This window comes from Cervus elaphus, chromosome 20 (assembly GCF_910594005.1).
Source record: "Cervus elaphus chromosome 20, mCerEla1.1, whole genome shotgun sequence".
Lineage (NCBI taxonomy): Eukaryota > Metazoa > Chordata > Mammalia > Artiodactyla > Cervidae > Cervus > Cervus elaphus.
The window spans coordinates 47,075,847-47,093,329 of record NC_057834.1 but is presented as its reverse complement, the minus strand read 5'-3'; the positions used below and the strand labels follow the sequence as shown (position 1 = coordinate 47,093,329).

Below are 17,483 nucleotides of genomic sequence, written 5' to 3'. Positions count from 1 at the left end.
ACATTGATATCCAGTTTTTCCAGCACCATTTGTTACAAAGAATGTCCTTTTCCCATTTAATTACCTTGGCAGCTTTGTTGACAATCAATTGACCATAACTTCTGTTAGTAATATTTTGTAATTTTTGGTATATTCATCTTTCATATTTTAATTTTTACATAAATATTTCTCATGTGTGGGATAACATTTTCATTTCAACTGCCAAGTAATTTTTTTGTTAGGATATAGAAACACAATTGATTTTTCATCACCACGACCATCCTCAAATTGCTTGGCATCTCCATTGGAAAACAACTGCCAAGGCAAAAAAAATCACTTGCCAATGTATGTGTGAGTCTATTTCTGAATTCTTCACTCTGTTCCATTAATCAATGTGTCCATTCTTCCACCAATAACAAGCTGTCTTCATTGTTAGAGTTTTATAGTAAAATCTGAATTTGTTTGGGTAAGTCTTCACACTTTGTTCTTTTTTTTTTTCTTTTTTAAAATTAAAAAAAAAACCTATATTGGAATATATTTGATATACAATGTGTTAGTTTCAGGTGTACAGAAAAGTGATATAGTTATACATAGACATATATCCATTCATTTTCAGAATCTTTTCTGATATAAGTTATTACAGAGGATGTTTATGTTAATACCAACCTCCTAATTTATCCCTCCCCCCACCTTTCCCTTTTGGTAACCAGAAGTTTGTTTTCTAAGTCTGTAAGTCAGTTTCTGTTTTGTAAATAAGTTCACTTGTAGTCATTTTTTAGGATTCCATATATAAGTGATATTATATTTTTGTTGTTCTGTCTGATTGACTTCACTTAGTATGATAATCTCTAGGTCCACCCATATTGCTGCAAATGACATTTCGTTCTTTTTTATGGCTAAGTAATAGCCCATTGTATTCATGCACCATATCTTCTTTAATCATTCATTTGTCAATGGACATTTAGGTTGCTTCTATGTCTTGGCTATTGTAAGCGGTACCGCTGTGAACACTGGGGCACAAGTATCTTTTCCAAGCATGGTTTTCTTCAGATATATGCTCAGGAGTGGGATTGGTGGATCATATGGTAGCTCTATTTTTAGTTTTTTAAGGAACCTCCATACTGTTCTCCCTGTGGCTACACTAAATTGCCACCAACAGGATAGGAAGTTTCCCTTTTCTCCACAACCAATCTAGCATTTATTGTTTGAAGATATTTTGATGATGGCCATTCTGGCCAGTGTAAGGTAATACCCTATTGTAGTTTTGATTTGCATTTCTCTAATAATTAGCCATGTTAAGCATCTTTTCATGTGGTTTTTGACCATCTGAAATGTCCTCTTTGGAGAATGTCTATTTAGATCTTCTGCCTATTTTTTGATTGGGTTGTTTGTTTCTTTAATATTGAGCTGCATCAGCTCTTTGTATAATTTGGAGATTAATCCCTTGTCAATCGATTGCAAATATTTTCTTCCATGCTGTGGGTTGTCTTTTCATTTTGTTGATGGTTTCCTTTGCTGTGCAAAAGCTTGTTAAGTTTAATTAGGTCCCATTTGTTTATTTTGGTTTTCATTTCTTTAATCTAGGAGGTGGATCCAAAAAGAACTTGATGAGATTTATGTCAAAGAGTGTTCTGCTTAGGTTTGCTCCAAGAGAGTTTATAGTTTATAGTATCCAGTCTTACATTTAGATCTTTAATCCGTTTTGAGTTTGTCTTTGTGTATGGTGTTAGAGATGTTCTAATTTCCTTCATTTACATGTAAATGTTTTCCCAGCACCACTTATTGAAGAGACTACCTTATATACATTGTAGAGTCTTGCCTCCTTTGTTGTTGATTAATTAATCATGGGTGCATGGGTTTATTTCTAGGATTTCAATCCTGTTCTATTGATCTGTCTTTGTGCCAGTACCACACTGCTGTAATTAGTGTATCTTTGTACTGTAGTCTGAAATCAGGGAGCCTCATTCCTCCAGCTTCATTTTTCTTTGTCAAGATTGCGTTGGCTATTTGGGGTCTTTTGTGTTTCCATACAAATTTTAAGATTTCTTTCCTAGATCTGCAAAAAATTCCATTGGTAATTTGATAGGGGTTGCATCAAATCTGTAGATTGCCTTGGGTAGTGTATTCATTTTGACAATATTGATTCTTCCAATCCAAGAACATGGTATATCTGTCAGTCTTTCTTTCATCAGCATCTTATAGTTTTCAGAATATAGGTCTTTAGCCTCCTTAGGTAGGTTTACACCTAGATATTTTATTTGTTTTGATGTGATGGTAAATGAGATTGTTTCCTTAATTTCACTTCCTGACCTTTTGTTGTTAGTGTATAGAATTGCAAGATATTTCTGTGTATTAATTTTGTATCCTGCAACTTTACCAAATTCGTTGATCAGCTCTAATAGTTTTCTGGTAGCATCTTTAGGATTTTCTATGTGTAGAATAACCAGTCCACCCTAGAGGAGATCTGGCCTGGGTGTTCATTGGAAGGATTGATGTTGAAGCTGAAACTCCAATACTTTGGCCACCTGATGTGAAGAGCTGACTCATTTGAAAAGACCCTGATGCTGGGAAAGATTGAGGGCAGAGGGAGAAGGGGATGACAGAGGATGAGCTGGTTGGATGGCATCACCGACTCAATGGACATGGGTTTGGGTGGACTCCGAGAGTTGGTGATGGACAGGGAGGCCTGGCATGCTGCGATTCATGGGGTCGCAAAGAGTCAGACATGACTGAGTGACTGAACTGAACTGAACTGAATCATATCAGGCTTCCCAACATGGTAAAGAACCCACTTGTCAATGCAGGAGACATGGGTTTGACCCCTGGGTCAGGAAGGATCCCCTGGAGGAGGAATTGGCAACCTACTGCAGTATTCTTGCCTGGGAAATCCCATGGGCAGAGGAGCCTGGTGGGCTATAGTCCATGGGGTCACAGAAGAGTCAGACACAACTTAACAACAAAACAACAACAATTATGTCATCTGTAAATAGTGACCGTTTTACTTCTTTTCCAATTTGGATTCCTCTTACTTCTTTTTCTTCTCTGATTACCGTGGCTAGGACTTCCAAAACTATGTTGAACAAAACTGGCAAGACTGAACATCCTTATCTTGTTATTGATCTTAGAGGAAATACTTTCTTTTTCAGCTTTTCACTGTTGAGTATGATGTTAGCTGTGGGTTTGTCACATATGACCTTTATTATGTTGAGATAGGTTCCCTCTGTACCCACTTTCTGGAGAGTTTTTATCGTGAATGGCTGTTGATTTTGTCAAAAGCTTTTTTTGCATCTATTAAGATGATAATGTGATTTGTGTTCTTCTATTTGTTAATGTGGTTTATCACACTGATTGATTTGTTGATATTGAAAAATCTTTGCATCCCTGGGATAAAGCCCAATTGATCATAGTATATGATCCTTTTAATGTATTGTTGGATTCAGTTTACTAGTATTTTGTTGTGTCATGTTCATCAGTGATATTGGCCTGTAATTTTCTTTTTTTGTGGCATCTTTGTCTGGTTTTGTATCAGAGTAATGGTGACCTCTTAGAATGAGTTTGGGAGTGTTCCTTCCTCTGTAATATTTTGAAATGGTTTCCAAAGGATAGGTATTAACTGTTCTCTAAATAGAATCTGCCTGTGAAGCCATCTGGTCCTGGACTTTTATTTGTTGGAAGTGTCTTAATTACAGTTTCAGTTTTAGTAATTGTGATTGGTCTATTTATATTTTCTATTTCTTCCTGGCTCAGTTTTGGGGGATTGTACCTTTCTAAGAATTTGTCCATTTCTTATAGGTTGTCCATTTTATTGGCATGCAGTTGCTTGTGTGGGAGTCTCTTATGATCCTTTGTATTTCTGTGGTTCTATTGTAACTTCTTTTTCATTTCTAATTTTATTGATTTGAACCTTCTCTTTTCTTCTGATGAATCTGGCTTAAGGTTTATCTATTTTGTCTATATTTTCAAAGAGCAAGGTTTTAATTTCATTGATCTTTTCTTTTGCTTTCTTTGTCTCTATTTCATTTATTTATGTTCTGATCTTTGATTTCTTTCCTTCTGCTACCCTTGGATTTTGTTTGTTTGTCTTTCTTTAGTTGCTTTAGGTATAAGATTAGGTTGTTTGAGATGTTTCTTGTTTCCTTAGGTAAGATTTATTGCTGTGTTCCATAGGTTTTGGATCATCACATTTTCATTTTCATTTGTTTCTAGGTATTTTTTAAATTTCCTCTTTGATTTCTTCAATGATCCATTGGTTATTTAGAAGCATATTATTTTTCTTCACATGTTTGTGTGGTTTTGTTTTTTTTTTTTTTACAGTTTTCTTGTAGTTTATTTCTAATCTCATAGTGTGTGGTCAGAAAAGGTGCTTGATATGATTTCAGTTCTCTTAAATTTCTCAAGGCTGGCTTTCTGGCCCAGCATATGGCCAATCCCGGAGAATGTTCCATATGTAATTGAAAAGAATGTATTGTCTGCTGCTTTTGGATGGAATGCTGTAAACATATCAATTGACTCCTTCTGGTTTAATGTTTCGTTTAAGGCCCATGTTTTCTTATTGATTTTCTGTTTGGCTAATCTGTCCATTGATGTAAGTGGGGTATTAAAGTCCCCCACTATTATTGTGTTACTGTCAAGTTCTCCTTCCATGGCTGTTAGAATTTGCCTTATATATTGAGGTGCTCATGTGTTGGGTGCATTTATATTTACAACTGTTATATCTTCTTCCTGGAGTGCTCCTGTGGTCATTATGCAGTGTCCTTCTGTGTCTCTTGTCATATATTTATTTTAAAGTTTATTTTGTCTAATACGAGTATTGCTACTCCAGCTTTCTTTTGATTTCCATTTGCATAGAACATCTTTTTCCATCCCCTCACTTTCAGTCAGTATGTGTCTCTAGTTCTTAAGTGGGTCTCTAGTAGACAGCATATATATGCGTCTTTTTTGTATGCATTCAGTCAGTCAATGCCTTTGATTAAAGCATTTAATCCATTCTCATTTAAGGTAATAACTGATACCTATGTTCGTATTCTTGCCTGGAGAATCCCAGGAACTGGGGAGCCTGGTGGGCTGCCATCTATGGGGTCACACAGAATTGGATATGACTAAAGCAACTTAGCAGCAGCAGCATGTTCTTATTGCCATTTTGTTAATTGTTTTAGATTTGTTTTTGTAGGTCTTTTTTCCTCCCTTCCTCTTATATTCTCTTTTCTTGTGGTTTGATGACTGTCTTCAATGTTGTGTTTGGGTTGATTTACCGTTTTGTGTGTATCAATTGTAGATTTTTGTTTTTTGGTTACCATGAGGTTTTGATATAGAAGTCTATATATAAACAAGGTTGTTTTAAGTTGTCCATCTCTTACTTTCAAATGAATTTCCGATAGCATGCTTTTATACACTTCTCATGATTATTGGTTTTGATACCATATTTGTGTGTGGATAATTCTCTACCTTTACAGTATGTTTACCTTTATAATAGGTTTGCCTTGCCAATAAACTTTCCCGTTTGTAATTTTGTTTCTAGTTGTGGCCTTTACTTTTCTGCCTAGAGAAATTTCCTTAGCATTTGTTGCAAAGCTGGTTTGGTGGTGCTGAATTCTCTCAGCTTCTGCTTGTCTTAAAGCTTTTGATTTCTTCATCACATCTGAACAAGAGTTTTGCTGGGTAGACTGTTCTTGGTTGTAGGTTTTTCCCTTTCATTACTCTAAATATATCATGCCACTCCCTTCTGGCCTGCAGAGTTTCTGCCAAAAATATCAGTTGATAACCTTACAGTGATTTGCTTGTATGTTATTTTTTGCTTTTCTCTTGTTGCTTTTAATATTTTTCTTTGTCTTTCATTTTTCCCAATTTGACTAATATGTGGCTCAGAGTGTTCCTCTTTGAGTTTATCCTGTATGAGACTGTCTTCACTTTCTGGACTTGAGTAACTGTTTCCTATCACACATTAAGGGTGTTTTCAGCTATTATCTCTTCAAATATTTTCTCAGGCTCTTTCTCTCTCTTTTCTTGTTCTGGGACCCCTATAATACAAATGTTGGTACATTTAATGTTGTCCCAGAAGTCTCTTAAACTGTCCTAATTTTTTTCTTTTTTTTAAAAAATTGAATGTATTTTATTAAGACTAATTCTGAATGGAAAAACATAGCTAAAATAGTGCCTTTGGCATCTTATTTGAAACTTTTTATTCCATTCTATTCCCTCATCTCCTTCCTTCATTTTATGTCAAGTTACAACTTGGTTTCATGGTGATAAAATCAGATTCTTAGGCCTCTGGGATGCTTTCATGGAGAGTTTTGTTGAAATGGCTCCAGTAAAAAAAACAGGGAGACTGCCTTGTACTGTGGGCCCACTGATGGCAACAACTTTGTACTCGGATGCCAGGTAGACATCTGCCACCGTGGTGTCATAGCCACCTCTAGGACTTGGACTTTGTGAGTTTATGTCCTGGTGTTCACAGCAGCAGATGGTGTTCCAGGGATCACCCTTCCTGTAAGGATCCTCCTTGTAATGTGGATTCTTTATCCATGGGGAAGAAAAGGACTTTTCAAGAATGATTCTTGAGAAATGTGCTACATACTATTATATTGCATGATATATTTCATGGATTCCATATCAGTCACTTTTCCTTGTTCACACTAGAAGATTTTAGTTCATGAAGACAGATGGTAAGAGTAGTCCAAACCCAGCTTCTTAACCAGCATTGGATAGTCACTCCAGTTGTAGACTTTTTCATGGAAAGGAATGTTGTAGGAGGGCCAATATCCTCTCCACAGAGCATTAGTTTTAAACTGTCCTTATTTTGTTTTTGTTCTTTTGTTCCATGGCAGTGATTTCTACCATTCTGTCTTCCAGCTCACCTATCTATTCTTCTGCCTCATTTATTCTGGTACTGATTCCTTCTAGTGCCTTTTTCATTTTAGTTACTGTATTGTTAAACTCTGTTCTTTATACCTTCTAGCTCTTTGTTAAACATTACTTGTATCTTCTTGATCTGTGCCTCCATTCTTTTCTGAGATTTTGAATCATCTTTACCCAACATTACTCTGAATTTTTTTTGGTAGATTGCCTACCTCCACTTCACTTAGGTGTTCTCCTGGGGTTTTGTCTTGTTCCTTTGTTTGGAACATATTTCTCTGCTGTCTCATGTTGTCTAAGTTTCCATGTTTGTGGTCTCCTTTCCACAGGCAGCAGGATTGTAGTTCTTTTTGCTTCTGATATCTGCCACCTAGTGGGTGAGGTTGGTCCAGGAGATTGTTCAGGCATCCTGGTGGGAGAGACTGGTGCCTGCCTAGTGATGGGTGGACCTGGATCTTGCCCCTCTGGTGGGCAGAGCTAGGTCGAGGGGTATGTTTAGAGGCATCAGTGGACTCCAGCTGACTTTATTCAACCTGTCTGCTGATGAGTAGTGTTGTGTCCCTATCCTCCTGTTGGTTGTTTATCCTGAGGCATCCCAGCACTGGAGCCTATAGGCTGTTGGGTGGGACCAGGTCTCCGTGCCAAAGTGGCGACCTCCTGGAGAGCTTACATTGTTGAATATTCCCTGGAGCTTCTGCCACCAGTGCCCATGTCCCTACAGAGAGCCAGGATACCCTCCAAGACCTGCAGGTAGGTCTGGCCCAGGTTTCTATGGAGTCATTGCTCTGGCCTAGGTCCCAGTGCTCATGGAACTTTGTGTGTACCCTCTAAAGCTGGAATCTCTGTTTCTCCCAGCCCTGTGGAACTCCTACACTCAAACCCTGCTGGCCTTCAAAGCCAAATGCTCCAGTAGCCCCTCCTTCCTATTACAGATCCCCAGGCTGGGAAGCTTGGTGTGGGGCTCAGAATTCTCCTGTGGGAGAACTGCTGCAGTATATTTTCCTGTTTGAGGGTAGCCCACCCAGCAGGTATGGGATTTGATTATATCATGAAAGCACCCCTCCTACTCTCTCACTGTGTCTTCTTTGTCTTTGGATGCAGAATATCTGTTTTGGTAGGTGCCAGTGTTTTTTGTTGATGATTGTTTAGCAGTCAGTTGTGATTTTAGTGTTTTCACAAGAAGAGGTGAGCTCGTCCTTCTACTCTGCCATCTTGTCCTGCACTCCTCTTCATTTATTCCATTTTGTGAGAATAGTCACATAGCTCACTGCAGAAGTAATGTGTTTGGTTAAGGCCTGTGGCTCTGATGCAACTGGATGTATGTATCATATGGTATACGCATCCTATTACCTTGATAAAAACTGAAACAAATTCTATCTTTTTAAACACATTTGATGTCAATATTTTTAGATGAGCAATTATAGTCTTATAGAATATTTCTTAGATTTCTTCTTCCCCGAGTACATAGAGAAAGGCTATGGGTGGTGAGTGCAGGTAAAAAAGCAAGTAGAACTTGAGGAGTCCAATTAGTTATGATCTCTCATCTATCCCCCTCTTTCTTTTTTTTTTTTTTTAATTTTAAAAATTCATTTACTTTTGACTATACTGGGTCTTATTGCTGCACAGGCTTTTCTGTAGTTGGGATAGATGGGCTTCTCATTGTGGTGGCTTCTCTTGCTGCAAAATACAGGCTCTAGGCACTTGGGCCCCAGAGTTGTAGTTCCCAGGCTCCAGAGCACAGGCTCAGTAGTTGTGGCCTATGGGCTTAGTTGCTTCACGGCATGTGGGATCTTCCTGGACCAGGGATTGAACTCACATCTTCTATATTAGCAGGCAGATTCTTTACCACTGAGCCACCAGGGAAGCCCTATCCCTCCCAATCTTAAGTGTTGCCCAAAGGCCTGATGCCTTCTTCTTCCTCTCCCCTTTGATTCCTGAATGTGGAGGGCATCACCTCTTCTCCCTCAGTTTGTGCACTTCTCCAGCTTAGTATTGATCTTCTGCCTTGAAAGACCCTGCTGTCTAGCCTCCAGGACTAAGGTTAATAAAGAGGAGAAATATTAGGTTTGACTTCATCTGCCAATCATGCGCCTTCTAGGTGGATAAGGGTCATTTGAGTCTCAAGGAAACTCCAGGCTGGAGTGTGTACCATCTTAATATGTGCGAGTCCTCACCCAGGAAAAGTGACATCCCCATCACAGCAGGGGATGTAATGGTTCTAAGCAGGTTCTAAGCCACAATATTCCTGGGATTCTGAGATTACAGTGGGGTCCTTGGCAGAAAGGAACGTCACAGAAGAGTGTTCTGACAGATGCTTGGAAACACTTGGAGCAATGCCACCAGACCTCTCTCTCTCTTTTCAGCTTACACCTGGGATGCCTGTCACCAAGTCCCTTTGAGCAGTGACTTGAGCCACCTGGTGGCAGAGATCCGAGCTTTGCGAGGGCAGCTGGAGCAGAGCATTCAGGTGAACAACTCTCTGCGACTGCAGCTGGAACAGCAGTTGGATGGTGGTGCCAGCAAAGCCAGCCTCATCTCCTCCTCCGTTAACCAGAAATTCCCCACCAACACTGACCCTGGAAACAAGCAGCCGTTCTTCCAAGGTAGGAAGGAAAAGGGAACCATGAAGCCCTCAGCCAATGGGAAGGTCCCCAGGATGTGTGTGGTGGAAGGGACAATATTGCCTCTTCCACACTCCTTAGGGTCAGGGTGAAGTCAGAGATGCTTCAGTACAGCACCGTGAGGGCATGGAGTTTAGGGTCAGATCTGGCTCCAGATTCTGAGTTTGCCACTTACATGTTGTTTGCCTTAGGAAAAGTGTTAAAACTCCTCAAGTATTTAAGCCTTAGCTTCCTCATCTTTAACATGAGGATAATAATAATATCAACTATCATGTGGAGCATTAAATGAAATAATTTACAAGTGCCTGACACCATAAGAAGTACTCAAAACAGTTAACAGCTATGTGTTAATGCCTATTCCTTATGTTTGTGGAGTGTTTTAAAATTTACCATGTTTTCAAATAATTTTTCAAATAATTTCATCAGAGCTAGTGCAGGATTTACTATCTCTGTATTTCACATGAGAAAATACAGGCACCGGGACAATTAACGGATACACTGAGGCTTGTGGGCGTTAACAGGCCAACCCGGGATTCAAAGCAGAAGTTTTGGTTTGCTGTGTTCCTTCTCCCTCATGATGCTCTGTCTCGGTATTGCTTCTCTTCCCTCTCAGGCTTTGCCTCTCAGTGCCTCCCCATAGCACCAGCCAGGACTCATCCCTGCTGGCTCAGTCACTCCTCATCATACGGCAGAGAGGCCTGAGCTAGAAATCCGGTTCTAAGCCACATTTGCCTGAGTAGGATCATATCAGTCTCTTCGTGATAATTTCCAGATTGCGGTCTGGTCTCCAATAGGACATCTCAAACTCACCAAGGCTTATGTCGCCTATTCTTCTTATACTAGTGCATATTTTCTAGTACTGACTCATCAGAATGGTGATTAGAGTGCAGAGTTAAATCCCCATAAATCCATTCACTTCTTGATCAAGTATTTTAACATATGTACTGCATATATTTATGCATATTTATATTTAGTTACAAAGCATTGTATTAGACATACTGCATACAATATTATATTCAAATCTGGGATTAGAAAAATACATCTAATAATTTTTTCAAACTACAAGTTTTTTTTCTCATGGAACAGCCTTCACATCTTATTTCAAAATAAGTGATTAGTTTGTTATTGCTTCTGATTGTGGTACATGGGTGATGACTAAATGAGAGGAGAGTCATGGTGCCTTAGATCTCCAGTGGAGTGGTGTGTTCCAGGGTTCCTAAAGCTGTGGTTGTCTTTACTCCCCAGATTCGGTTGCCTCCCCTCCAGTTCGGGATGTGGGCATGAATTCTCCAGTTCTGGTCTTCCCCAGCTCTTCTTCTGCGGCTCCTGGCCCAGAGACCACAACCTTCAGTAGGACGAACGGTAAAGAGGGCAACCACAGAACTCAGGGTCTAATGATGGAAAATTATTAATACAAGTAACTTTTGGTTCTCTGTATACACATTATTTGAATGTAGAGATTTTTCTCTGCATGTCCCAAGGCCTTTAGCCCTATCATTCCACCTCCTGTGGCTGCCTTTTTTGTCACTACTCTTCCGCCTATGGTTTTCCTATTGCTCTGGTATTGCCTCACTGCACTGTAACCTCTTCCTTCTTGAAAGTGCTCTCTGTATCCAGCTTAATTTCCTTGTCTATGTCTTCTCAACCCCCAAATTTAAAAAAAAATTAATGTCTGTCCTGAATGTCAATAAGGATAAAATTTACCTCCTGGCAATTTTATGATTATGAGATGCTAAGAGAAAGACTATAATAATATAGAACCCAGAATATGTATGGACGTCACAGGTGTGCTTTCCAAAACTGGTGATCTTGTTTCTGGCCTCTTTTACTATTTGATGTCCCTTTTGGATTGAACTGAGGATGACTATGAATAACAGTGGGTTCTTTGTTGTTGTGGTTTTATTCTTCAGAGCTGGGTTTGGATGCTTCTCCAGTAACGAAGAACCCTCCCAAGCTGGAAGGTGATGCTACTGATGGCTCCTTTGCCAATAAGCATGGCCGCCACGTCATTGGCCACATTGATGACTATAGTGCCCTAAGAGAGCAGATTGGGGAGGGCAGACTGCTGGTCAAGAAGATAGCATCACTTGTGAGACCGACCTGCAGCTTCTCTGGTCTGGAAGCTCCAGGCATAGAGGTAATCACATTTTAGCTCTTAGGTGCACCTTTTCCTTAAGCCTTTCTTCTTTTGATTTTAGCTCCTTCTCCCACTATCTTTTTTCCTGCTCCACATCTCTCACAGCTGAGGATGTATCTTCCATTTACATCCAGCTAGGCCTTCCATCTTTACCGGCTAGTTTCACTACAAGCTTCGTTCTGTTCCAGATGTAGCTGACTCTCTATTTCCCCTGAGAACCACAGAAAAGCATGTGCAGCATTGCCATCCTCATCAGTAGAGCATGTCAGGCATCAACATACTTGCAGTGCTGTTTGGTAGCTTACTATCTGCTAAAGTCACACTGGGATATGATCATTTGTGGGCAGGATAAAATCACTTCATCAGTTGCCTGGGAATTGACAATATTCACCCATATGGGCCAGATGTGTGGGAAGGGTGAGGAGAGTGGCAGCCTTGGATTTCTCTGCTCACACCGAGCAGGGGAGGAGAGCAGGCCGAAAGGCTTCTCAGAGTCTTTCCCCAGGGAGAGACCTAGGCATCAGCCGCGGTGCTGTCCGCGCTCCAGGAGCCCCCGCGCGTGAGAGGGAGGCCCACACCTGAGTCAACAGATACAACAAGCGGCTCCAGGCACAGTGCCGGAATTGCTGTGGGTGTGACGGAGTGAACCCAGAAGTGGCGATTACCCCAGAAGGAAGGTGACAGGTTCATGGGGGTTAGGGTGCCACTAGGGGGTGTGCAGTTCTCTGGGGAGGAGAACATGCCAGGTGAAGGGAAAGCGCTCAGTCCTTCCAGCTACAAATGGTGCAGCCCATTTGAAGCACAAGGCCTGATTTAGGGAAGGGCAGTAGGGGTGGGGGTACAGTGCAAAAATAGGGACCTTAGACTCCAGAGCACGAAGCAGGACTGAAAGCTAAAAAGTGTGGAATCAAATGAATTCTTACAAAGTGGGAGGTCCTTGCTAAGGTCAGAGAACCTTGGCTACTAGGTTAGAAAAAAGTCTCACAGGTTCAAGCCAAGCCTGTGGCCATACCTCGCTCACAAAGGAAGCCGAGGCCTGTGCTCTCAGCCACAGGGATGCCCATGGTTACTCCCCCCTTCCCAGGTGATGGGCAGCGAAGGCATCCAGGAGCTGAGGAGCAGCGCCACCGCCCTGCACCAGCGGCTGGAGGAGTCGGCCTCCCTCCTCACCATGTTCTGGCGAGCGGCCTTGCCAAGCGCCCCTAGCCCTGTGCTTGTGGGCCAAGTGGTAAGAAGCCAGCATCCTCTACCTGTTCTGCCCCCAACTAGCCTTCTACCTCCTCGGCCTGCAGAGCCTGAAGGTCAGGAGCCGAATGGGCAGTTGGGACGAAGGGGACTTGAGGGGTGTGTCCCTGGAGGGAGACCTCCCCTCCGTGGTGACCATGCTCTGTGCAGGTCTGAAAACATCCCTCTCCCCCCAGCCTGACGCCCAGGATAAGGAGCCAGACAGGAGAAGAAAAGAACATAGAGGAGGCAGAGTCATGAGAGCCCTGCTAACCCACAAATGTTCCATCCCTTTAACTTTCTAAAGTTCAGCTGAGCTGAAGTTCAGGGCCATTTAAAACGTCAACACATCCTTTTCCATCCTAAGCCCACTCCCACGCACTCCCAGGTCCACATAGGCAGACAGGATCACAGAATGTCACCAGGAGTGGACCAGCCCTTTTTACCCACCCACTGAAATCCCAGAAAAATTTCCACTTAAACCTGTGTCTCTGGGTCAAGCCTGGTGAGAGTCAGCCTGCCCTGGTGCCCTCAGATCTCAGGCCATTCTGGTTGATGATCTTGGATTAGGTAGATTTCAAAATCTCTCCTAGGGTTCTCACTCCAGACCAGTATCAATGATAACTTTAGGGGATCCAATGTTGCTAATTCCAAGGAGAAAGTATTTTGCCATCCTGAGGTTGGCAGATATATTTACAGACTTGTAGACCGTCTCAGGCCAGCCCTGTCTCCCCAGGCATAATATTCCTAATGACCAAGTTTTGATGCCCAAGTGATGTAACTATGTCAGCACTAAATCAGAGCTCTTACTCACAGCTGGGAGTTTCAGTGTGGCCTGGACTCAGGTTCTCTGCAGCAGCTAGAGTGTGGCCTGTGCTTGTTTGCACAGGGGCTTCCAGGTCCTCGGTATTCCCACCTCATGGCCCATCCTGAGCCATCACCTGCTGGAGGGTTTTAGAGGCTTTGATGAGGGAAATCTGGCCCAGAAATACTTAAGATTGCAGAATCCTATTTGGGGTTGTAAAGAACCACAAATCACAGGGTGCTTTAGGCCTTCTGACCACTGACAGAGCACCTATTTTTCTTCCCAGGGAGAGTCCTTGAAAAAGGAACTTCTGGAACTGAGAACCAAACTATCCAAACAGGAGAGTCTCCTTCAGAGTACATCTGAGCGCCTGAAGACCGCCAACCAGCAGAAGGAGAGCATGGAACAGTTCATCTTCAGCCAGTGTGGGTGCCCTGAGCCAGGGAATGGGACAGGAAACTGGGGGGCCTTCCAGGCTCCCCACTTGTGCTGTGAATGGACAGTGACCAGAGAGGCTAGGTGGTGGGGGAGACTGACGTGACATCCCTGAACCTCCTGTGCCATCAGTAATCATAGAGGCAGAGGAGGAGATGTGAGGGGTGGAGGGGAGCAGGAGACCCCAAGCTGAGTGGCCAGAAAGACAAGCTCCAGAACACACACACCCAAGACAGATGTGGACCCCGCTGGTAACTTCTGCCTTTGGGAACTGTTTTGTTGTTGTTTCAGTGACCAGGACACACGATGTTTTGAAGAAGGCAAGGACTAATTTGGAGGTAAGGAAACCACTGCACTGATCAGAGCAAACTATCACCGAATGTATCAATGCACAGGTGACTCCCGACCTGCGCTGACCTTCCAAGAGGAACTTTCTGGTCCACCTGTGAGAACACAGGTCCTCAGTGAGCATCCCTCTAGATTCCATCCCCATCAGTCCTCCCACCCTAATCAGAAACCTCCCCTGACTTCCCAGTTCACTCTCACTTTGTCATCATCTTCTCTCTTGACCCCAATCCTCTCTCCTTTATGCCGTGTCAGGACTGGGGAGAAATGCAGTTCAGTTGATTCTCAGGATCAGAGGACATCTGGGGTCTGCCTCTGAATGAGCTTTCCAGTAAAGGAATCCTGAGGCCAGTCATGGGTTCTGGGGTTCCTGTGTCACTTATGAAAAAATGATGGAAAGATGCCACCTAACAAGTTGATTTCACTGCACACTATTGGACTGAAAGCAGCAATTTGATTTCCACATATTTTTCTTTAGGAAACAACACAAAAGAAAATCATTGGGTCTTATTGATCTAAAAGAGAACTTGGAAATAAGGAAAAACTGAAACTTAAAGGGAAAGATTATCTATAAGGCAGGCATTCTCTACGTTTATTTAAAATACCAATGCATTCTCTAGCAGCCACTTTGAAAAAAAACTTGAGGTGTTAAAAATGGCTTCAAAGTCAAAAACTAAGCTTTTTACCTTGGACTTTAAAGCTTTGCCATAATCAGTTGAGCCCATTCCTAGGAATGTTCCTAAATTGTAACCTAAAAGGATGTTGACCCCACAGTGTGAAAATGGGTTGGGCCATAATTTAACCCTGATTTTTTTCCTGCTAATTTCTTCTGATTCCTTTCTTTCCTGAGCCTTTTTAGAAGAACTCTTACAAGACTGCTTCTGTAAAGCCTTATTCCTGTCCCAGCAAAGGTAACCCAACAGCCTCTCATACCCGCTGGCTTGGAAGTCTCCTTCCCACTTCTGCTAGGCCACTGGAAATGGACCAGGGCCCAAGTTCTAATCCCAGGCTTGTCACTAACTGGCTGTGTGGCTTTGGCTGGCCCCAGTCTCTGTGAGACCACTGACCCTTATCTGTAACAGGAGGCACTAGACTTAGGTGATTTCTGAGGGCCCTGCTGACCTGTGCCCCCCATCTCCTCATCAAGTAAACAGAACATAAACTTAACAAGGGGCCCGCCTCAAAATGTCCTCTCCTTCTTACAGCAGGCCACTTCTACATGTGCCTGTTTCATGCTAAGCATATCTTTTCCTGGGAAATGACAAAAGTCATCCTCTTTCTCCCAAGCAAAATGGAGAGTGAGCTCTTCCCCTCTTCAGGGGAAGAGGGAGCCGTAGGGTCTGGCCACCTGGTGTGCAGTGGCTTTGAGCAGAGACCTGACCACAGGTGGTGTGGGAAGCTTTCACTCTGACCTGGTGGCACCAGCTGCTCCCCAGACCTCAGCGCCTCCCTTCAGCTCATCCTCCTGACAGGCTCCCACCGCGATCCTGGCTTCTGTCACCACTCAGGTCTCTCAGCCTCAGTGAGCCAGCAGCAGGACCTGATGAAGGACTCTGACTTCCACTGTGTTACTTTGGTCTCCAGGTGAAATCCCTAAGGGCCCTGCCATGCACTCCAGTCCTGTGACCCTTGCCTTCCAGGAGACATGCAAGAAGCGAAGCCACCAGAGGTCCTTAAAACAGCAAGAAGGATGGGCCTGCGCCCCTTCTTCCCAGCTCCCTGTCTGCTGAGGAGGATCTGGGCCCTCCTCCACACCTACTGGAGGGTCTGGAAGGAGTCAGAGATATGGCCTCGTGGGCAGGGTGAAAGGCAGAGGGCCTTTCCTGCAGTTGAGGAATAACCAGCCAGGGTCCCCGTGGCTCAGCACTAAGGAAAACATGCCTAGTGAGCAGAGGACCTTGTGACAGTGCTTCTGAACACCCTGGGGCGTGGGAGCCAGCGACAGACATTTTTTGCCTCATCACCTGTCCTCAGAGGGTCAGCTCAGGGGAAACAGAACCTGCTTCCCCACACTGGAGCATGTGGTCCCCACATTGGAGCTCCTTGGCAGATCTGAAAGCACAGGCCTGAGCAGCGGTGTGTTGCAGGACAGTGTGGGCAGGGGCCCGACTACCTGACCCAGGACCCATGCAGCTGGGTCACTGTCAGGCTGGGCATCAGTCTACACTGCAGCACCTGAGTTCTTTGAATCCATGTGGTGGGAGTGGTGACTCCCATATGCCATCCCATGCCATCTCATGCTTAGCCTAGACCTCCTTCTTATATTCTATTGTGATCTCCAAAAGCTGTACTGACTTTACATATACTGTCCCCTTTTGTCATCCCAACTTCTCTCTGGGAACTAGGGACTAATGGCCACAGCAAGCCCACTGAAAGTCTTGTGTAAAGCAAACCGGTGATCACTTTTAAGTGACCTGCAAGAGGACCCCAGTTGTGCTTGTGCTGAAGCCTAGTCTGTGTCTTCACAAAAGTGCTTTAGAAAGTGTGTATGTGTGTATAAATGTATGATATATATTTATATATGTTGCTATAGTGATATGTGGAAGGCTAACATAACTGGTGGACAGGGTCAGTGAAAGGAAATGACACAGTCTTTTTGGTGGCTATTAAAGCAAACTATGTATCAAAAAAATAGTTTTCTTTGCCTGCTTACCTTCCAATTTCTTACCAGTCTGCAGGGTGAGTGTGTAAGAATAGGAAAGACAAACTCACTAAAAAGCTCAGCATCTGAAGCAGAATCAAGATGCTATAGTGGTTGGTATGGAGATCCCCTCCCCCACAAACACATCAAAAATACATTCACATGTGGGACACTTCTTAATGGAAACTAACTGGAAACTCACATAACTCCTGAAAACCAAAGCTGCAAGAAGGATCTACACATAACTCGGTAGGATGGGAAAGAAAAGAATCAGGTTGGGCCCTGGGCCCCTGGGCGGGATCCGCAAAGAGAAGGTCCACAAGGATAGACCCTGGCCCTCGAGTTAGCAGGTCAAGTCACAATTTGGACATCCCAGTCCTGGAGTCCTGCAAGGAGTGGCCCGGCCCCCTTGCCTCCTGGGCAATCTGAGACTGAAGGATTGGA

At 43.1% G+C, this 17,483-nt stretch overlaps 1 protein-coding gene across 29 annotated transcripts in view; it reads left to right on the top strand.

The window, feature by feature from the left end:
• The window catches only part of LOC122677200 (phosphodiesterase 4D interacting protein), a 236,882-nt gene extending 219,860 nt beyond the window's left edge, over positions 1 to 17,022 (top strand). For 12 of the 29 annotated variants that reach the window (XM_043877092.1, XM_043877102.1, XM_043877091.1 and 9 more), the window contains 8 exons: positions 9,195 to 9,434; positions 10,698 to 10,814; positions 11,363 to 11,589; positions 12,674 to 12,817; positions 13,905 to 14,043; positions 14,345 to 14,391; positions 15,258 to 15,309; positions 15,983 to 17,022. In XM_043877092.1, coding sequence (XP_043733027.1) covers positions 9,195 to 9,434; positions 10,698 to 10,814; positions 11,363 to 11,589; positions 12,674 to 12,817; positions 13,905 to 14,043; positions 14,345 to 14,391; positions 15,258 to 15,309; positions 15,983 to 16,128 — 1,112 coding nt within the window. In that variant the 3' untranslated portion in view covers positions 16,129 to 17,022. Of the gene's footprint in view, positions 1 to 9,194; positions 9,435 to 10,697; positions 10,815 to 11,362; positions 11,590 to 12,673; positions 12,818 to 13,904; positions 14,044 to 14,344; positions 14,392 to 15,248; positions 15,310 to 15,982 lie in introns of all 29 variants that reach the window. The other 17 variants (XM_043877116.1, XM_043877100.1, XM_043877110.1 and 14 more) reach the window with 3 other exon arrangements.
• The last annotated feature ends 461 nt before the right edge of the window (positions 17,023 to 17,483 follow it).